Source organism: Epinephelus lanceolatus, chromosome 5 (assembly GCF_041903045.1).
Source record: "Epinephelus lanceolatus isolate andai-2023 chromosome 5, ASM4190304v1, whole genome shotgun sequence".
NCBI lineage: Eukaryota > Metazoa > Chordata > Actinopteri > Perciformes > Serranidae > Epinephelus > Epinephelus lanceolatus.
The window spans coordinates 22,753,316-22,775,659 of NC_135738.1; the positions used below are offsets into that span (position 1 = coordinate 22,753,316).

A 22,344-nucleotide genomic window follows, 5' to 3' on the forward strand; every position below is an offset into this window, starting at 1 on the left:
TTTCCTATATTTAATGGTTTAATGAAATCATTAAAATGTTAGATGTTGTTGAGGTACTATGTATGCATCAGTTTATGTTCTGGCATCAGTCTATGTTTTCGTTAGAGTATTGCTTGCCATTCTCATTCCTTTAAAGATGAGAATGTAGGCCGTGTTTATGTTCAGAAGGCTGGAAATGGGACATCTGAAGTCGCTTAAAGATGATCCATCATGAGTCTATTGCTTGCTCTTGATCTCACTAAAGAGATGCAGCCATTTTTTTCCGGGTCATCTACTACTGAACTACAAGTAGCACTAATCTTTATGAAATTACAAAGTAGTTAGACCTCATCTTGGCACAGCAGTTCGTTGTTTTTAATGTTGACTGTTATTGTTTGTCAGTCTCTTGTTTGCAAGGACAAGTTTACTAATGAACAGATTTTTCTTCAGTTGCATGGAGACTTTGTTTCAGGGTAATTTGCCACACATATACAGAATATTTGTTTGAGACACTGTTTTCTTGTAGTTTTGCAGAAAGTAAATCAGAGCGTGTGCTTTAAATGAGGTATGCAGTCGTCTGATCTCGTCTGAACATACAGCTGTAGGAGCTGATAAAGGCGGCCCCCTCATGAGGGAGGGCACTGATTGAATCAGCCTGTTATAGTTGCCCTACAAAAGAAGGCACTTAGATCTCTGTCACCAAAGGACAAATTACTCCACAGCCCCCCTTTGGAGGGGATGTTCCACACTTTTAATTATCCCTCTACTTTTTTTGGACACAGAGCCATCAGGAAATCAGCTGTAAAAATGTAGAAGGATTCCTTTAAGCTCAATATAATTAATTTCCCCCCTAAATAGATTAGCAAGGCAGCCTAGGCGAGTATTTCAGTCCATTTAGCAGTGTCATTTGCAGAAATTACTTTTAATTACATAATAATGGCAATGATCTCATATTGCTTACAGCTCCCAGAGGTTGAACATTGAGTGTGCTGTTTGTGCACTGCTACAAAGGGTCACAGAAGTGCTCTTGAGCGGACAAAAGCTGCTCTCTGTCTGGATCAGAGGTCTGGTAATGGTGATACACTGAGGTGTGAAGTCTTGCAGCATTGCCAGCGTGTTCCCTCTTTGTGAAGTCGAACAGAGGGTCGCATACCTGTTTAACCTGTGACCTGTGTTTCCATCATCAGTCAAACGGAGAGCAAAGTAGAGAGATGTTTGGATGTGTCTTGTCTGTGCTCAGGTTACTGTTGAGTACAGAAGGTCATCCATTCTTTAACAGTTTCCAGTACAGACATCCCTCTTTTCAGCCCACTCACTGTTCACATGCACAGTCCTCTTGTCTGTAGCTTTTGCGCATGGATTGCGCATCACTGTGAGCAGGCAGTGTCAACATTCAGTCTACTTTCTGCACCAATCATGAGTCTCAGTATGCCCGTCTGTCAGCTCAACACGGCCTCTGCATCGGGCCTGAACTGAAGAATAAGACTTCACTTACTGCTGCAGTTTTCTGGCCTCTATTTCAGATTTGTTTATTTACTTAGTATACCATCCCATGTGTCCATGAGAATGTAAGAATTGACTATCGTAGTTATTTTTCTCTTACTTGCAACTATAACTTTGCAGTGCTATGATGTACAGTGATATGTTTAATGACGCCGTTCGAGTCCCTGTAATAATTTGACAGTCAAATCACGCAGATGCAATTCTATTACTGCCATTTCTTATAATGCATATGAACCCCAACAGTGTTATTTATGTTAGTTACCTATGAATCGCTGCGCCGTTGCAATGTTACTTGGTTTGTCTTACGACAGCGCAGTGAGCGCTCTGATGCTTCTGCTAAGGGACCATCATGTATTTCTTTGGCTCTCCCTCTGTGTGCAATATACCAGAAGTAACAGATACAAGCCTTACTAAGAGTTTGCTCCTTGTTTGATCTCTCATACACTTATGAAGGCGGAAACCCCCTTATTTATTAATCTTTGCACTGTTTGTTCTTTGCTTTCTGTACTTCATGCCATACTGTTTATTTCCCAAATTTTAGTAACCACAGTCACATAGGGATACAGTGAAGTTGCATTAAGTTTAAAGAATTGAAAGATTACATTTGAAAAACTCAAAAGTAACATGTCTTTCTAGACACAATGTCCTAAATACTCAGGACAATCCACAGACCACAGGGACTTTTTCTTCCTTAGAAAGTAGTTTAAGTGAAGGTCTGTGGATTATCCAATGTAAAGGGCCATTGTTCCTGGAAAGGCAGGCTCCTTTTGACGTTTTCAGTTGTAAATTTGAAATGTGATCACCAAAGGATAAAATTCACTTACCTCCATTGTAGTGGGGTGAAGGAAATCTTAAAACCTCAGCAGAAAAAAACAAACTGTCTGCATGATACCAGTAAGGGTGTCTAGTCTTCTTGTCTTCCAAAAGATGTTCCCTCATTTTGTGATTTGATGATGGTGGTGGAGAGCCCTGTCTTAAAACTTTGGTCCAAAATCCACCACACTCCACACACAGACTGGACGAGGTCTAACAAAGGGAGGATGAACTGGGGTGTAGTGTTACTGTACCTCTTCAGTAGTTACATGATGGTCACTTGGCTGCCCTCTCTGACACCCCGTCTCCGTGGCTGCAGCAGATACAAGCTCCTCTTTGACTCTTAAGTGCTTTCTCTGAACCGTCCTAACTGTTTGCCCTCTTGCTGATACACCACAAGATTTCTGGGGCTGCATTGTCATAAAAAGGCCCCTCAGGAATCAACCTCAGACAGTCAAAAAAACAATAGAGGAGATTGTTTTTGGCATATGCGGAGGGTATTGTAGAACAAGTTCAAGAAGGGTACACTCATTAGATTGGGATGTTGTTTTAGCGGTAATAGTCTGCACGGTGTTCGACCTCTAGCAGTTATTCTGTCTGGGGTTTTGTGGTCTCAGGACTGTGTTGCTGCTTATGCTTGCCACTCATGTCCAGAGAGTCAGTTCAAATACCTAATATCTCGTAGGGCTGCAACAGAAATCCTCCTTGTCACATTCCCTGAGCCAGTTTGTGACACTATATTACGTCAGAAAATAGTGAGAAATGCCCATCACAGTTTGTATGAGTTGAAGGTAATGTCTTCCAATTGCTTGTTTGGTTTGGTATTCATCTATAATATAAACAGAACAGTATCAGATCCTCGTATTTGAGAAGCTGAAACCAGTGAATGTTTAATGTCAGATATCTGCATATGTATGCAGAGCATGTAGGCAACAAGACAAGACTTCAGTATTAGAAGTGCTCTGATTTCTATATGTAGACCGAGTGGTGTTGATCAATCACGTTTAAGCAGGCAAGCAGTCCATGTAGAGAGCCACAGAGGTGAAACGTATTGGCTGAAACACTATCTTGGAACCCAACAGCTATTGTCCAACAGTGAATTAGCTTTATATTAGCCTTTTTTTAATCTGCATACTAAAACAGAGATTAGCTGAAATGACTGGCACACGGATATCTGAAAGGTTTAGCTTATTCCCTTGATAACTGACTGTAGTGATGAATCGTTCATGTCTTGTTGGTCCAAGTCAACATTCAATGTATTAATGGCATCAAGAGTTCAACTCACATTTTTGTTACTGGTAAAAGCAAATATTATTTAAATCCCTGTGAAGTGAAAAATACATTTTCCTGATTTTAATCCATTGTGCTTGTGTTGATCAATCATTTATCTGTTGTTATATGCCAAATATATGTCAAAATAGTTGGTATCAGATTATTTTTCCATAAGAATCCCTGTCTGTTCTCTTTCTGGAAAGCCAGGTAAAACAGTTTCAAATGTTTGATGACTCATTATACACTCAATAAGTTCATCCAGTCAAATGAGACTTTGAGTGACTGGCTAACCACACCGGTCATATAGAACTACACTGTTAGTGGGTTGTAGTGGCTAACAGCAATATGGAGATAGGGAGAGATGTGTGTTTGGAAGTCAGTGGGCAAAACTTTTGTTTTCATATTTTAAACAATCATTAATCTCTCCTTCGTCCTCCTCGTGATCTAACAGCAAGGGAGGTGTGTGTGGAGCCAGCAGACTCCACTATAGCTCCAAATCAAGCTAAACTCTAATCTGCCCACTTCTTAGCGGTCCAATCAAACGCGAATGATTTATTTTATATCCCTCTTGTTGCTGTACAGCACTCAAATATTCCGTTTCAGTGGGAAATACATCACAGCACAGAAACCAAATACGCTGTAATTTTCGCTTCACAGGGAGTTTAAAGTTGAAGAAGCCAACTAGCTTGTTCTAAACTTGGAACAATGGTGTCTCCAACATGAGAAAGATGAGCCCACAAGGCCTCTTTCTTGACGACATTAAAACGAGGCTATAAAATATTGATTAGAGCAACATCTTGCTGGAATTTAAACCTGTCGTTGCTAGACTGCCCAGTTAATACTTGAAGCATACCTTTTATTAATAGAGAACGTACGCAAAACTTGTTGTTACATAATATACCATCAACAGTTACCTTCCCCTCAGAGGAATAAAGTGTTGTAAACCAATAGGTCTATACTGAGAGATGATTAATGTTTTCCTCAAATTGTAAATGGAAAGCTTTGTGTGGTTGCAAACCCTCCTGGATCTCTTTAATGATACTCAATTAGGGGCCCTATTGTTTTGCTTCGTCAGCTGTGGTCGCTAAGTATGACAGTGGTGATCTGACTCCAGAGGATAATTATGTAGATATTCACCTCTGTGAAAATCCCTCAAAGCTCTTGTTTTGGTTCAGGCTTTGGCCTTTGTCTCGCTCTCTCTGTAAATCACCGTTAAACTTCTCAAGACTCTGTGGGGAGGACGAGAGGGGGGAATGGTACCAGCACAGAGGAGCACTCCATTTATCCTGTGATGATAGTGAGAAGGAGAGAAGAACGGCCCCACTGGGTCCATGCACAGTGCGTAGAGCAGAGCCTCTTGTGGTTTTACACACAGATTTAACTACAATATGGCTCTCTGTTGCCGTAGCAATGGGCTGCTATTAACATGATGTTTTCCTGAGGGAGAGGAAGTCTCAACCTCCTGTACCAACCCTCTGAGGTGAGGTTATACCAGGTCACATCTACTACAGGGTACAGACAACATAGTGTGCTTATTATCGGTACAACTTAATGACACCTTTCTCTATCTGGACTGGATTAGTTTATGCCGGGAAGTGCTATAATTGTAATTATTACCACCAGCATCTGTGGTTTTAATCCAGTATGAATCTGCCATGCCTGGGATTCTTAGAAGCCCGGAGAGTCAAAATACCACTGACAAATATGAAAGTGACTTTGGCTTAATGTGACAATGCGTTATGTTTTTGTTGACTCACAGATGAAAGTGCGACTGTAGCCATGTTTCCATAAATACACAGAAATGTGCATTTTGATGTATTTCATCAGAAAAGCTGTATGGAAACAACGAAATTTGATACTTCCTCAACTGCACAAAAAAGTTTTTATGCTCGCTTGAGGTGGCTTTTGCATTTGTTGAAATAGAGTTGGTACAATAAATGGGATATGGAAACACCGTCGCCAGATAATTTCTGATGTAGGGAACATTTAACTAACATGACTGATCAGCTGTGTCTGAGTGGGCATTTTCCCAGATCATTCCATTAATTTGTCTTTATTTCCAGACAGCATGAAATATGGCCAATACTAGCAGACACGACAGAACACTTCAAACTTGCCCAGTAGAAACGAAGTCCTCAAGACCTCCCTCTGTTTTTCTCTTGTAGATAGGTTAGATTGCCAAGGCAAAAACCTCTACTTCTTCTACAATACTTAAAGCCAAACTTCCAACTTCTGACAAAACCACGCTTTGAGGAGTTTATTCGCTTCACAAGAGAAACATGGCTTGTAATTTTTTTCTGAGGGGCTGTACAAAAACTATTAGGGACATGATTGAATCAGAGAAGGGAGAGGGTTACTTTTATTTTATCTTATTTTTCTGTTTGAAGGGAAGGTGGTCTGAATTTTGTGGGGAGAGCAACAGAGGGAAGATTCTTTAGTTTCTTTTAAGTTCAACTCCATCGTTCGTTAGATATATGGTTTAAATTGGAGTACTCCAACTTAAATACTGTGTGCTTTGCCCCTTTTGGTTATAGATAATGAAATTAATTGAACCAATTCAGCACTTACATTATTTTGAGAAATTGGGAGGAGGATGTAGCTGTTTTTTCTGAGTCAAGAGGAGGGTCCAAATAAAATATTAATAATTCTAGTGAAACATAACATTCAGGCCCTCTCCATCCTGGTCATTTTTGGCCCTTCGAGTAGTAATGTTAAAATAGATAATGGAGAGCAACATTCCTCTACAAACATGAAATCACATCATTGAGAAAAACAAATATTAGAGGACCTTCCTCAGTAAAATAAATGGTAGTCTTTTGCTCTGTTATTTCTTTCCTCATTTGTCACATTACAGGGGCAAAGGTCCTGTATCAGGGCCTCAGTCACTTCAAGTTTCCATCAGCTCCCTGCTTCTGTTTATGCTGGCATGCAATTAAGGCAAATTGTTCAAGCTGGGCCAGCAGTGAAAGCCTCCAGGCTGCTGCAAATCTGTGATACACATGGGCCTTTAAAGCAGCGATTAGGAGGGTTGATGATTTAACCCTTGGCTTCAGTCGGGAGGTGTTAATGTGGATGGAGCGAACCATTCACTTACTGCAGGAGAAATAGGAGGAATTTTCTCTGTGTTCTTTACTCTTTTTTTGTCCTTCTCTGATGAGAAGCTGACAGGATTTAGAAGTTGCAGTCGAACACACACAGGCAGGTTGATTTCTTTTCATCTTTTCTTTTTTATTACCTGGTGTATTGAATACTGCATGAGGCCTCAGATCCTTAGCTGTGCTGTAGATCTCCTGTAGTAGGTGCATTGCCCTACAAAGTCAATGTCCAGTAACAGTGTGAGTACTGAAATGGACTGAGATGACCTCTGAGTTTATAGCCAGCAACTTTGTTTCAGGAGCATCCTGGTTGCCCAGATGTCATGTAGCTGCAACATCCCCAGTTGACCCTTCGCTAAGTCCTGCCCCTGAATGCAGAGTGTCCAATAATAGCATGGCCTCAGCTAGCTTTAACCACGCTACACAGCTGTGCTTCATAGACTGTCATGCAGTCATTCCAGATTTTCTTCATTTTCAGGCTGGTTTTATGGATGTCAAGTCATGGTTAAATGGTGTGCCTGGGATGCTGCTGAAGATATACTGAATGTATACACATGCTGCTTTTGCTTTTCCATGTGCTGCAATTTAATTTTATTGTCTTCTGTCACGGTCGCCAGATGATGTGGTGGTTTACTTTCACACTGTGATCTTTAGGCTTTAGGTTCTACCTTTATTTTTTTAACTTGCTGTTATGCTAGTCAGTTTGACATCGTGGGTAGTGGTTATATCCTTTAAACGGCTATTGTAGAGCCCTCTGCTTCTCTTCAAAATAGCTGTTTTGTTTTTTCAAAAATTAGATAATTTTCCTTTAGGGAGTGCAGTTAGTGGCAGTGTAGGCTTCATGCTAGCTCTAACAGCGAGAAAGGGACAGGGCTTAGCAAAGGGTCAATTCGAGTCCGCATGTGACCTTTGCTCCATGTCATCCACCTCTCTCTGCTTGTGTCCTGTCATCTCTCTACTGTGCACTGTCTGATGCATGCAAAAATTTCTCCCAAAAAAGCTTAAAATGTTTCTGAATAGGTAGGTGATGTGAGGACAACTCGTGGGTGTTTTTTTATGAAATCCAAACTCTAGTCAAACTATGTCATCAACAGTAAAACACACAAAATATTTCTGGGCCGTGTAGTTGTCATGAGAAACAAGACAACTCAGTGAGGCTTGTCAGGGGTGACACATCGTGCTAGTGTGTCTAATTAAGACAGAATATCTTCAGTCTGGGATGTACATCAAATTTTACGGCCACACTCAAAACACCAAAATGCTGTAATTTGCATACTCAAGTGCCTTTTCTGCATTTTCTATCTCTAAAAGCTCGTAATGGCTCATTCATGAATAACATCTCTCCTTCTCTGTCTGTTTCTGTCCAGATGCGAAGGAGAGGACAACCAGAAGATTCTCCGTCGACAGAGTCTTCAACTACACCTCTCTCCTCCTCAGTAAAGAAGACAACACGCTGTACGTTGGTGCTCGGGAGATTCTCTTTGCTCTCAACCTCACTGATATCAGCTCAGCCAAGCTACAAAGAAACGTAAGAGCAGAGCGTCTGTAAACTGCAGTATCGTATACAGTATATTGCATCAATATGAATGTGGTTATAATAGGCTCCCAGAGGTACAACATGAATATGATTAGGTCCCAGACGTCCAATGTGAATATAACCTGCCTCACTGTATTATACACCCAGTATGAGTCTGACTGTGTTTCTCTCCTGCAGCTCACGTGGGAAACTCCAGAGAGGAAGAGAGAAGAGTGCACGTTCAAAGGAAAAGACCCGAAGGCAAGTGAACTGTTGGTGTAAAAGCTCAAGTAGCTAAAGTCAGATGGCTCAGACTTTATTTACACGACTGCAGGTTTGCCTCACTGGTCAAGTTGACCATTGTTGCAGGGCACTTTGGAAACAGACCCAGGGCAGAACCCTGGAAATTTCCTGTCAAGTTGTAACTTTCCATTCTACAACAATGGATTTTTCCCTTCCTTTAAAACAAACATTTCTTCTATTACACTCTTTCTTTTTTTCCAGCTTACTCCACTCACACTTTGACATGGAAACATACAGACCTAGAAGTGTGACTGTATGATGACTTACTCATTAGGAAACATTAACAGGAGGAATCAGTGTTTGATTTGAATAGAATAAAAAAAGATGGCACAAAAATGTACCTGGGAAGTGAGTTTTAATAATACAATTTACAGTAGAAACTCTAGTCGAAAAGATGATGTGTGCTTTCTTTACATTTATATCTTCACTGTCTTAGTAAGTGTTTTGAGACAGGAAGCAAAACTTTTGGATGGAGATTAAATACAGCCTTATCACCTTAATCTTCTTGCAGTATGTTAGCAGCTATAAAGAAAATGTCTTTTTCATGAACTTCTTTTCTGTGTTTTTAATTACAGAAGGACTGCTTCAACTACATCAAGATTTTATTACGTATTAACAGCACCCATCTGTACGTGTGTGGAACATACGCCTTCAGCCCCACCTGTGCTTACATAGTAAGAGTCTATATATGAACCTGTCACATCTGTTGCAGTGACCTGCTGTGTGGAACCTGTGCATGTGTTGAGGATGAAAAAAGCTGTGTCATTCATTGTTGTTTTTTTTTTGTATTTATTACCCTGGTGGAAGACTCTATATGTGGTGTTTATTTATTAGATTCTTGCGGAAGAGCATCTAAAATCTGATGCAGGCTGCTTCCTGCCTCTCAGCTCACTTAGCAGTCTGGCTGAGGCCCGCGATGCCCAGCCAGACACAATATACTGTATGTACATTATTTTATTACCTCCTGTGCCGAGGGGAAATGGATCAAAATATTTAATGCACGTAATCACATTATATAAAAATCGACCCAGCTTTGCAATCCTTTTCTACAAATCCTTTAAAGCCTTTGAAAACTGTCCGTAACAAACATACAGGGGTGACCTGGGCGCCATCTTTACCCGAAGACTGACCGTTCACCTTTTCGCTGTGGGACAGACAGACAACGGTCACTGTCAGAGCAGGTTACAGCCTTACTTTTCAAGTAAATGTGACACAGGATGTGTGTGTGTGCTCTCCAGAACTCTGCAGACTTCTCTCTTGTCAAGAGTGATACCGGTGAGATAGTCACAGAAGATGGACGAAGCCGCTGCCCGTTTAACCCTGAATACAAGTCCACTGCAATCATGGCTGGTAGGTCCCAGAATGGCTGTCGATAAAATCAAGCTTTGGTTAAATGTTTTGATTTCAAGAAGCCGCTGTGGGAATCAGCAAAGTAACGAGATACAGGTGGTTGATATGGAGACGAATTAGGGCATAACCTCTGGATTTCATTACTGTGTGTGACGCAGAAGCCTTTCCCTGGTGGTAAACACTGTGATTATGCTGGTCTTCTTCACTGCGTTGCAGATGGAGAGCTGTACGCTGGCACAGTCAGTAATTTCCAAGGAAATGAACCCATCATTTACAAGAGTCTGAGCCAAGGAACTGCTCTGAAAACTGAAAACTCACTCAACTGGCTTCAAGGTAGAGTGTCTTGGCTGGAAGGCAATGTTTTTTATTATATGTTTATGTGATAAATATATATATTTTGATATCACATCTTATATAAAATAAATGACATTCTGAAACTGTTGTGTCAGATACGCTGTATGAGAATAGAATTTGACACCATTCAAGATTATATAGATGAAACGTGTTTACCTGCAATCTGTCAGAGTCCCTGTCACAATTGAATTTTCCATTTAGCGTGTTGATGTCGGAGGGAATAGGGACGTCTGTCCCCGGATACTTGAATTTCATATACTGTAGGTTGACAGTATTGTTCACGTCGTTTTTCTTTCAGACCCGGCGTTTGTCGGCTCTGCCTACATACAGGAGAGCCTGCCCAAGGGCAACCTAGTGGGTGATGATGATAAGATTTACTTCTTCTTCAGCGAAGCAGGAAAGGAGTTTGATTTCTTTGACAACACCATTGTGTCACGCATTGCTCGCGTGTGTAAGGTGAGTGATGCTCGAAGGCAGATAGTCCATCTAAAGGGGCCTTTTCCCCCTCTAAAGCAATATGTCCTGACACCCCCTCACATCACTATAGGAAGCTATCAGACCTGGGAGGAGTTTGCTCGTGCATTTCATGTGTGTTTGTGCTCCTATACAGACATATAAGACGTCTTCAGAAAGATTCTGATAAGTATAGCTCAGTCTTTCTGGGCAGTGACGCACAGTCTCTTGTTAAAGAAAAACATTCCTCTCACATGTCTGCTTCTGTTTGATACTTTTTCTCCAGATCCTCTCCTCCCTCATTTTTTATCCTGTTTCACCAAATATTTGTGTTCAGACAGGACTCGGTAGCCAAGTCAAAATGTCTTAGGATTACTGTAGCACCAGATCCATGCGTGGAAATGGATTATCACCTGCTGAAATACTTAAACTCAGGGCGTATAAAGTGAAACGCAGACCTCACGCAGTATTTGTTAATATCTTTTAGGGTCTCCTCAGTTTCTGTAAACATCATTAATATCACAAACCACTTCTCCAGATCAGACGGCTGCTTGTCTCTGTAAAAATAATCATGTTTATCACAGTTGAAGGAGGATGAAATGTACCAGCTGTACAGTTTGATGTTCACTTCAGAGAAAATAAGTTAGATCTGTTGTTAGAGGACTTTTTTGTATTTTAAATGACTAAGAATGTCACAATATACCAGTGAACAATTAATATCATGTTAATAATACACATATGATAATACCGTGTAAATAATCCAGTGCCTCTTGAATCATGTCCGTTTCTTTCTGCTCTTGCTTTCTCTCCTTTGCCACCTCCTCATACTCGTATTTGAGTGTAATTCATTCACCAAAAAGAGACAAAGGGCACATTAATTGTATTATTATTCTTTTGACCACGATAACTATGTAGGGAAAATCTGATATCGTGCCAGGCCTACCTGTGACACAACTTATTTTTGTATATGTTTTTTCATCATTGTTGATCTCAACTTTTTAGGAATCTCCGTGAAGAGCCAGTGTATTTTTTTTAATTTCCATTTTTTATACAAAGCCCAGCTGTGAATCACAGGCCTGTTTCAGTCTGCCCACGGTGTTACATTTCTTCATCTTAATGCACTTATCCACTTGTTTTCCCATACATCTAATTAAAAATAAACAGTTTACAGTTATATAAATATTGACTCATCATCGTGTTGATGATAGGTTTTCTCACATATGGTTAAAATATGCTCAGAATACAAAGTATCCAGGTTCAGATTACTCAAGAGGAAATTAGTTAATAGCGTGCCACATTTTGGGAGTGTCCTTTCCAAACAACTGTAGAACATAACAAAGATGTGAAATAAGCAAATGCTCAGAAGATCAATGGTGTCAGTTCCTGTAAATGCGTAATGATTCCTGTTAATTTTTACTTGTTTAAATCCTTTTCGCAACTCCCTTATCCCTTGTTTGACTTATTATGTCTGCCGCCGTCCCACTCTTTGTTGTTTGTTCAGGTGTTTAGTACACAAGTTCCACTTCATAGAGACTAACTATGGAATGATAAACAATGTTTTTACTTGAAACAGACAAAACAAAGCTTGTTCTCATTTGCTGGATCATTCAGTTTCCCAGAAAGAAGCCATTACAGGCTGCCATGTTCATGGCTTTTTGAACAAGGGATGCTCTCACAAGGGATTAATGAATGGGATGCATTTGCTTCAATTATTCAGAAGTCAGTTTAAGCACAGAGTGGCATTAAATTATAAAGCTAGGTTCAGTCAGGAGGACGAGAGGATATACTGTATGTTGCTCATTATCTGCCTGGGTTACTGCAATAAGTAATTGCTTCAGAAGCTCAGTATTGGTCATGTGTCATTTCCCCTCCCATCCAGCGCTGCCATTTCCTCTGATTAATGTAATACTAAAGTGGATTCAATTGGAGCTTCATGTTAAAGGGTTTTATGTAGTTTAGATCATTTAGTATTTCTCTTTGGTCCTCTGCACATTTTTAAAACTGCCTATTTCTTGCAGCAGCCAGCGTTCATTTCGTTAGATCTAAGCCTGTGAAAAAAACGAAATAATTGTTGCCATGAGTTGAATGTAAACAGTGTGGCTGGTGCAGGAGATCATCCTGCCTTAAATGCCCCTTTTTTTTCCAAAACTGAAAAAGGCTCTTGGTTTGTGTAGGTAAAACATCTGTAGCTACCTTCCTGAGGCCTGCGACTCCCTGTGGGATAAAGTCTGTTTTACAGTCATACATCACACACCATAAATCACTTTCACATTGAGGTTTAAAGATGTAGTTGCAATTTGCACAGATATCCTCTTGTACAGTCTGTGCAGCCAAATTAGTCTGCATGTCAAGGAGGTCCCGTGCCACACATCACTTTGAAGGCTAGTGCCAAAGGCGCTGAATCACAGCGGTGGTGTCAGTGAAGAAGGATTGTCGGAGGGCAAAGCCTCTTTTTCTTTTTCATTTAAAAGCAGTTGCCCTCCTCAAAGCCCCAAGTGTTTTTTTTTTTTTTTTTTTTAAGCCAGTTGTGATGATGTATATTGTTTTCATGACCTAGAAGTCTGCTGCCTCAGGGTATATCTGTGTTACAGGCACAATTGATTTAGCTCGTTATAGTTTTGCTATATGAGGTTAATGTTTCTCAATTACGTCAACTCAAACTGTTTCACCTTTGGACAAAGTGCTTTCTTTCCTCTCTGTTTAAGTCAGATGACAGATGAATATGATTACATGCAATATGTATTGTATGTTATGGTATGTGAGGTATGCCATGGCATCATACCATATGGTGCACATTATTATTTCATGCTTTTTACATGCCTGTCAGATCTCATCAAATCACACTTGTGTATCAAACCGTTTTTTTTCTCAGAGGCATTGTCAGCCGCCTCAGATAGGTGTCAGTCTTATATTGTTGCACCCTCTACTGGCCACATATGAAATAGCTCCAATATTTATGTTGCAGGGCGACATGGGAGGCGAGAGGGTTCTGCAGAAGAAATGGACGACTTTCCTGAAGGCTCAGCTCTTGTGCTCTCTGCCTGATGATGGCTTCCCCTTTAACATAATCCAAGACATGTTTGTGCTGACACCCAGCCCCGAGGACTGGAAGAACACTGTGTTTTATGGAGTCTTCACATCTCAGTGGTGAGGACCAACTTTCACTTCACTAATGAAGAGATACCCTCAGATATGTTGTGGCATTGTGTTAGGAATAATTTTTGTCTGAGGAATGCTATAGAAATGTTATGATTTAAACCACAATAAGTGTAAGTGCAAGTGCCTTAGCTATGTTTGAGGATACCAAGATTTTCTGTAAATATTTGGGGAATTTTAGCATGATTTATGAATGAAGGTTGAAGGTTTTATGGGCCAATTTTGATACTTTTCAGACTCAGTATCTTTTTTGACAGTTTTTGGGCCAGAAATAAATTAAAATTTAGTATTCTCTAACACAATTAAATACCCGGCAGTGTTAAGCCTGATTTATGCTACAGCACTTGACACTTTTGATGAGTGTCGCTTGACAGAAATGAAAGAGTCTTCAAGAGAGTTTTCAAAAGAATGATGTTTATTTGTAGGCCAACACAGAAAGTAACGTTGCCCGGCTCCCTTGACAAAAAGCCAATTGGATATTTCCATTCGATTCTGAAATATTGCAGAAAATAATCTCCCTGGCAAGACAATCTTCACAAATGAACATGACTAATATGATTTTTGAAGTGTAAGTGCAGTCGCCAGAAGCAAAAAGCTAATGTTAGACTCAACGTCACCACTACAGCGAGGCTGTAAAGCAGTGTTTGGTTTGATGATGCTCTGTAGTCTAATTTTGCCACTTGTTAGCAACCGTCATTTGGTGAGACAAGTAAAATCTTTAAAATTTACAAGAGGGGTATTTACTGACATATTTTATGTCGTAGAACTAAACGTGAAAGCCCACAAGACCTTATTTCAGGCATCTAACCAAAAACCCATTGACCTTGAGACGAGGGAACCAGGAGTGCGAACATCCTAACTCATTTCCGGGTTACTGGACTTATTCCTGCACCACTCTGTTGTTGTCTCCATGGTAACCAGGCGATATCCTCAGACGGGCTTGTTTAGAATCATTACCATCAGTGTAGATATCCCTCTGACAGGTGTTTCTTCTGTGTCTATATTTGTGCTAGTTTTGATGAAATCAGTGATTTAACAGTGTCTGTGACATAACAGAATTCTCGTTCTGCGTGACACAAAAAGGAAAAGTGTCAAGCTACACTTTTTTCTGTCGAAAATACATCTCTGTCGAGCCACACTTATCAAAAGTGTCGAGGGCCCGAACAAAAATCACGCCTACTACATTTAGAACATGATGTAGGGAGATAAATGTTAAATTTGGTGATTTTTTTTTCCGCAATAGAAGGGTTTCATCTTGGTAAATTTGGACTCATTTAGATTTAACTGTTATTACATTTTTTTTTTGACAAGGACCACATACAAAAATATTAATCTTAAATAAGACAGGAGAGAAGGTGCTTTGTGTAAGTGTTAGCTGCTAGTTGCTTTCCATCTGCATTACTAAAGCAGTTGAACATGACCACGCAGTTATTTCCCCTCTGTCATGTCACAGACAGCTTTCTTAAAGTCAGTATTGCTGAGATGCTTCTTTGTCTGTAAAGGTACAAAGGTGCTTCAGGAAGCTCTGCAGTGTGTTCCTTCACTATGGACCAGGTGGAAAAGGCGTTCAATGGGCGATACCGTGAGGTCAACCGAGAAACTCAGCAGTGGTACACATACAACCATCCGGTCCCAGAGCCTCGGCCTGGAGTGGTGAGTAACTGCCTGCTGCCCTCTGCTGGAGACACCTGCACACACAAACACGTCAGTACTCAGCAGCGTGTCATGTCAGCTGCATGAATGAGTTTCATTCGCTCCTGTCTGCTCATCAGTCACATCCTTGATTCTGACTGACGATCAAGGCTCAGATATCGGTCGAGCTTGCGACACTCTCTGTCTCTCTTTTCCTGAACATGATTCTCATGAAATTACTGTCGCTTTCATTTCCTGGCGGGCTTATCACAGCTGAATCACTGAAAAATCTAAGCCAAAGGAAACACTGAGGTGCTGTGCAGCTGCAGTGTGTGTCATTATCCAGTGTGAGTGAATGTTTGTAAATGACTGGATATTTTTGCCTTCACAGTGTATTACAAATGCTGCCAGGGAGCAGGGCATCTGCTCCTCGCTGCACATGCCGGACAAGGTGCTGAATTTTGTCAAAGACCACTTTCTGATGGACAGCGTGATCCGCAGCCAGCCTCTCCTGCTAAAACGCAATGTGCGCTACACACAGATTGCTGTCCATCAAGTTAAGACAGCGAGAAAAGCGTATAATGTGCTCTTCATTGGCACAGGTAAAGGACTCCTCACTTACAATCACACACTAACACACTCATCAATCTTTTTGTAACTTCCTGTGTTTAATTTCAAGTGATACTGTATCTTTCAGATGATGGGAGACTTCATAAAGCCATTAACGTTAACAACAAGATGCACATCATCGAGGAGATTGCGCTCTTCAATGATTCCCGACCAGTGCAACACATTGAGCTGGACACTGAGAAGGTATAGTGCAGCTCAGCTTGTTTTACAGAGCTTTCTGGTGGAGCAAAGTAATAACAAGCTCAGTAAGCACATTTATTGGCAGTTTAGAGCTTCCATGAGCCATGAAGAGTCACAGCCTAAAGCAGACCTCGTGTTCAATGAGCTAATTACACGCAACATTCTCTCAGGGGACCTGCAAACAGCTGGGCTTTTAACAGCTGCAACTGTGACACTTCTTAAATCCTGGCTTGTCTTTGATACTCTGCTTAGATTTGTACATTAGGCTATTAAAGCTGCGTCAAGAAAAGTGCTGTATTTAGATCAGGGTCACACAAGGAAGAGTCTGGATGAAATGAGTAACCTAGTAACTGTATTTGGGGCACTTCCTTCCCGTCCCCTGCTTTGTCATCTCCTCCACAGGGTCAGCTTTATGTTTCCTCTTTCTCTGAACTGGTGGAGGTCCCAGTAGCTAACTGCGCTAATTATCAGAGTTGCGGGGAGTGCATCCTCTCAAGGGATCCTTACTGTGCCTGGAACGGGAGGCAGTGTGTGGATGTCAGACAGGCTCCAACGAGCAAGTATGCATCTCTCTGCACAGTAATCTACAGAGAAACATTTCTATATGATATGTAAATATAAGATGGTTTCTGATTAAATGTATGTGTTTCAGTGCATGGCAGCAGGATGTTGACAAAGCAGACACATCAGCTATTTGCAACAAGACAGTGCCAAGCCCACGGTTTGCTAAACCTCCAGCTACACGTAAGTGAACTCCTCTTCTCTCTGTCATAGATTTACAGAGCAGCACTCTGCACTGGATTTTTCACGCTTTACGGTTCAATTTGAGTCTTGATTACAAAATGTGTTCATTGTGTCAAACCATTATTATTCTGAATTCTGCAGTAGATAAGGCAGTGCGGTTTATTTCATGCCATATCTGACTCGATCTATGTCTCTGCTTTGCCTTTCCACAGGAATGTCTTCGTGCCAGGTGATCATTATCCCAGCCAACACGTTCAAAGTACTCCCCTGCAGCCTGCGCTCTAATTTGGCTGAAAGGAGGTGGGAGTTCAGTGAGAGCGCGGGTCACTTCCATTACCCCAGCCCAGAGGGGGGGTTAGTGGTGGTAGCTCAAGCTGACAGACAGGAAACCTATGAGTGCTGGTCAGTGGAAGAAGGCTTCAGACAGCTGCTGGCAAACTACTGTGTGCGGGGCGAGGCCAAGCACGAGAGCACCACCCTGACAGGCCGTTCACGTACACCACTGGTCTCCCAGGAGGAGTTTATCATCCTGCCAGGAGAGGCCCGCTCACCACAGATCAACACTAAGACCTACTGGAACGAACTGATAGTGGTGTGCGCCCTGCTGGCGTTTTCCCTGGTGGTCTTCTCTCTGTTTGTGGTCTACAGGAACCGCGACCACATGAAATCCATGCTCAAGGAGGGAGAGTGCCCCAACATGCAGCAGAAGAAGCCCAGAATAGTGGGGAAACCGGCTGAGAACTTGCCGCTAAACGGCAACACAGTCACAGCGTCGGCGTCAGATCACAAGGGCTACCAGACCCTTAACGACAACTACATCTGCAGCACTCCACCGCATGAGTGCTCGTCGCCTGACAACAGCAAGAGCTTCTCAGAGTCTGAGAAGAGGCCTCTGAACTTAAGAGAGAGCCACGTAGAGATTTCTCCCACATGCCCACGGCCACGAGTCAGACTGGGCTCCGAGATTAAAGACTCAATAGTGTGAGGCCGGCTTCATGTTGTGTGGAGTTTTAAACTGAAAGCAATGAGTGCACTTGCTGAGAGAGACAAACCCCTGTAAGGGGGAAAACTGAGGATCATCAGACTCTTCATGGAGAGACATTTCATTACACAGATTTTGCACTTTTTTTTATTCTGTCCCTGTGGTCCATGTTCATTTCATTTTGTTTCCCCTTCACTCCCCCTTTATTCAAGTGCATTTGGTGCACGCTGAAGAAGTTCCAGTTTGCCTTCAGACTTTTGATGCTTTCACGTACGGCTCACAGGAATGTAACAAACGTAGAGGTGGTGTCACAACTTTGATTCAGTGATTGAATCTCAGGCCCTGTTTACACCTGGTATTAACATGTGTCCTGGGTGATTGAAACACAAGCGGACAGCTCTAAGTACAGCTGTGAATGTATCACAGGCGTCCTCAATGCATATTGAGATTTGATCGCTCAGACCATATTCTGAGTTGGTCTGATCCACATGTGGCCATATTCTTTCAGCAGTGTATAAGCTAATGTTGCCTAGAACACATTAGACTGCCTGCTCGGATGACATCCTCGCTTATCTGACACCCCACCAGATATCAAACTTTTGTTGGTGCAGTTGCACAAATGCAGAACTAAAGGACCGTCCCTGATGCCACTCTGCTCCAGACGAACAGCCAGTTCAACATCTGTCCGGTTAGCATGTACTAATACAGCAGCAGCAGCTGTTAAACAGTCCCAAAAAACGTACACTGACAGTGAAACAGCTAAATTCTGTCGCCAAACTTGTTAATAATTGTTAGATAACATTAGCCATGTGATGCTAACAGTTAGCCCTGTCTCTGGCTGCATGGCTGTGTGGACTCCTACTTACTGTCCCCAGCATGGAGCTCACACTACTGCAACAGTAGTCTCATGATAAACACAGAAAGAGAGTAAGGACTGGCTGCAAATCAATCATAGACTATAAAAATAATGGACCTAGCTACCATGACATAATCCACTGGCATGTGGACTCTTATTTTGAAGCCTCAAATTTGGCATTTTGACTGACGCCATCTTGGTTTGGAGCCAGTAGTGACCATATTTGGGCAAGAGGCGGGTGCTGTAGAGGAGCGAGGGGTAGATCTGACTGAGAACTCGAGGACACTTTTGACAGACAGCCTGTCATTTAAAGCAACACACCCTTAATTATGTGTAAATTTTAGCCTTAATGAAATGTTAACAGATAAGTTATATAGAAATTAACCCCTGTACAGTTACCATAAATGGGAAAATTAGAGACTAAAACCATATTTGTACCAGGCTGTAAACACATTTATTTCTGCTGTTAAGTTGGGCATGTTAACATGGAGCTCTATGGGGACTGACTGGCTTCTAGAGCCAGTCTCAAGTGGCCGTTAAAAGAACTGCAGTTTATAGCACTTCCGTATTGGCTTCATTTTTCAACCCTCACACTTAAAATCAGTGCTCGCCAGTGCGCACGGCCCAATTAAATAAGATTTTACGCATTTTAAACGTTAAAGGCTTTAAGTGTGTGTAAAGCACACTGCCGGATAAAAACAGTGACGCATTTGGTCTTTGCAGATGGATATGATTTGCAAGTTTATTTGCAATTGGAGCAGGGAAGTGAGATCTGATCACAAGTGGTCATTTGAGACACATGTGGAGACACATTCTAACACCACGTGTGAACAGAAAGACATAGTGCTGTCTACTTGTGATCAGGTCACCCAAGACGAATGAAAATATCAGGTGTAAACAGGCTCTCAAAGCATTACCACTCAGTCCGTCCATATAATATACTGGTAATGCTCTGAAAGGCGCAGTGATATTCAAACATGTTCCCACTAACTGCTTACAGTGTTTGCTGTCTTATTTTCATTCTATCATCTGGTAAGAGCCTACCCTTCGCTGAGGCTATGCACTATGTACTGTACTGTAGCAAGGTAAACCCTCACACCACAATACACACTTAGAATCCAGTGGCAGGCGAGACAGGACGAAAAAAGTCCTGTCATAGATTTTTTTTTTTTTTTAGATAGCCAGTGGGCATTCACAGAAGTATACTCATTGTTTAGGCTTGAATATAACAGCGACGTGGACAGAATTAAGAGACGAAGAGTTGTGCTAAGAGACTGAAAAGGTTGATCATAATTTATGAAGTGGAAGAAAACACAAACAAGGAATCACCTCAGTGGAAATGTTGTAGAAACTCTTACCACCTCAGTCACTACACACCAAAAACATGAATATTGTAGAGTGAGAAATGAAAACACGTTTTTAAGTATTGGTATTATTAGTGAAACCTGACTTTCAACAGGGTTTTCTTTCACCAAATGTGATAAAGGGGAAAAAAAAAGTCTCATTCCAGGTATTATCATGCTGTTCTTCATGAGATAGGCAGTCTATGCAAAGCAAATAATGTGAAGTGGGGTAAACACCGAGAAAAACCTCACCTCAAGACTGAGTAAGCACAAAGGTGTTGGCGCTGTTAATTACTTTAGGATCAGTGGCACTGCAAACACACACACACACACACACACCCACGCACACTCACTCTCATTACACCAACTAAGTATGCAAGAGATTTTAGCCATTTTGGTGTATTTTAGTGCGGCCGAATGTTTCTGTTACAGAGACATCTTTCATAGTCTTTAATGTTATAAATATCTATCACTATTCTCGAAGTGAAATAATAATAAATATTTAAATACTACACCTATTCATAATCCGATTTAAATAACACACATCTGTATAGCCTCAACTTTGATATACATATTAATTGATGAGTGTTGATGAGTAGAAGAAAACGCCCTCTGCTTGCTTAAGTGGTTTTAAAGGCAACCATAAAAGCAATAATTTCCATTCTTATCCAGATTGTGTTCCTCATTCAGAAATAATGAATTATGAACCATGCGATCCACCAGATTTGTGAGTCAGATGTTGGAGTAACTTGAAAGCATTTTTTATATGATATTATTTAAGTCTTACTTGAGTTTGGCTCTAGTATTGTAATGAGGCCAGCAAAAATAAGAATCCACTAAAACGCAGGAAGGCGTACTGTTTGACTCAGAATGCATAGGATTTGCACATGATGTTGAAAAGCCTTAGTATAATGCAGGTTATGGATTTGATGACAAATCTGAAACGGATAATGCCTTCTGAAAATAATAATCAAGAGATGTGCCTCTTGGGATAATAAACTAACCAGGTAGTAGTGCTGTAGAGTGAAATGCGACACTGTAGGTGTGACAGGACTGGCCACGCTCAGAGACAAGAGTGAAAACGTGTGATGTAATACTGTCAGCGTTGTACAGTATGTGCTCATGAGGTGTCTTTTTTAATTTAATTACTTTGTCACGGTGGCTTCAACCTTAGTCAGGGACTAAATTTTATTCTGAAAACTGTAGCACATGAATAACCACTGGCTGATTTTAAAGTACTGAACTATAGATAAGCATTAGTATTATGTTACATTTCTTGTAAATGGCACTGCAAAAATGACTCTGTGTGAATTTAAAAGACTGGTCGGCTATAATCAATCATGCAGTATGAACGATTCATGCTTTGACTGTTACTAAAAACAAACTAACGGCAGCTTTTGGTGAAGTGGCTGTCATCAGAACAATATTAAAATTGCAGAACAAATATAAAAGTGGCAGTTAATTAGTAAAACACATGCAGGTACTGAACATGCTTCTCTTTGAGTACAAGCCTAAACTATTAATGCCACAGTGAAAGTATCGTCGTCTGCTCTCTCTTAACGAACCACTATAGTCTGGCCTTCTATTTGTGACAGTACAAGTTGCTCAGACTCTTGTCGACATGTAAGTAAAAAAAAGAAGGAAAAAAAAAGAGTTTTTATGTAAAATTGTTTTGTAAATTCAGCTGCCAATGTAAAAATATTGTGAATTGTATTTTTTTGTATCATACATCACTACTGTTTGTTTTTTTTTCTTTTTTGTATTGTATATAAAAAGCACTTTATTTTAATTTTTCAAATAAAGATCAAATGGATAATTTTTTTTTATTTGAATGACTCGTGATTTTAGAAAGTAAAACAGTTCCCCTCATTATTTATTAAATGTTCACACTGATAAACTTTATTGTTTCCTGTAAATACACACTCATTCTGACTTTGGATCCTGCAACATGCTCCAAAAAAGTTGGGACAGGGGCACATTTACCTCCATGTTACATCACCTTTTCTTTTGACAGCACTCAGTAAGTGTTTTGAAAGTGAAATTTCTTCCTTAACATTGACTCAAAGGGCCCCCAAAATCTTCAAAATTTAAAGATTGTGTGGAAGAATGGGCCAAAATCCTGTCTGAGCACTGTGAGGGATTAGTTTCTCAATACAGGAAGTGTCTTGAAGCTGGCACTGCAA

General features: G+C 40.9%; 1 protein-coding gene across 2 annotated transcripts in view; it reads left to right on the forward strand.

Annotated features, from left to right (window-relative positions):
* The window catches only part of sema4ba (sema domain, immunoglobulin domain (Ig), transmembrane domain (TM) and short cytoplasmic domain, (semaphorin) 4Ba), a 66,189-nt gene extending 44,204 nt beyond the window's left edge, over positions 1-21,985 (forward strand). For both annotated transcript variants that reach the window (XM_078167880.1, XM_078167879.1), the window contains exons 3-15: positions 8,030-8,190; positions 8,377-8,439; positions 9,057-9,155; positions 9,720-9,831; positions 10,048-10,164; positions 10,484-10,641; positions 13,604-13,785; positions 15,297-15,447; positions 15,818-16,028; positions 16,124-16,239; positions 16,639-16,796; positions 16,889-16,980; positions 17,193-21,985. In XM_078167880.1, the coding sequence (XP_078024006.1) occupies positions 8,030-8,190; positions 8,377-8,439; positions 9,057-9,155; positions 9,720-9,831; positions 10,048-10,164; positions 10,484-10,641; positions 13,604-13,785; positions 15,297-15,447; positions 15,818-16,028; positions 16,124-16,239; positions 16,639-16,796; positions 16,889-16,980; positions 17,193-17,965 (2,393 nt within the window). In that variant the 3' untranslated portion in view covers positions 17,966-21,985. The remainder of the gene's footprint in view (positions 1-8,029; positions 8,191-8,376; positions 8,440-9,056; positions 9,156-9,719; positions 9,832-10,047; positions 10,165-10,483; positions 10,642-13,603; positions 13,786-15,296; positions 15,448-15,817; positions 16,029-16,123; positions 16,240-16,638; positions 16,797-16,888; positions 16,981-17,192) is intronic.
* The last annotated feature ends 359 nt before the right edge of the window (positions 21,986-22,344 follow it).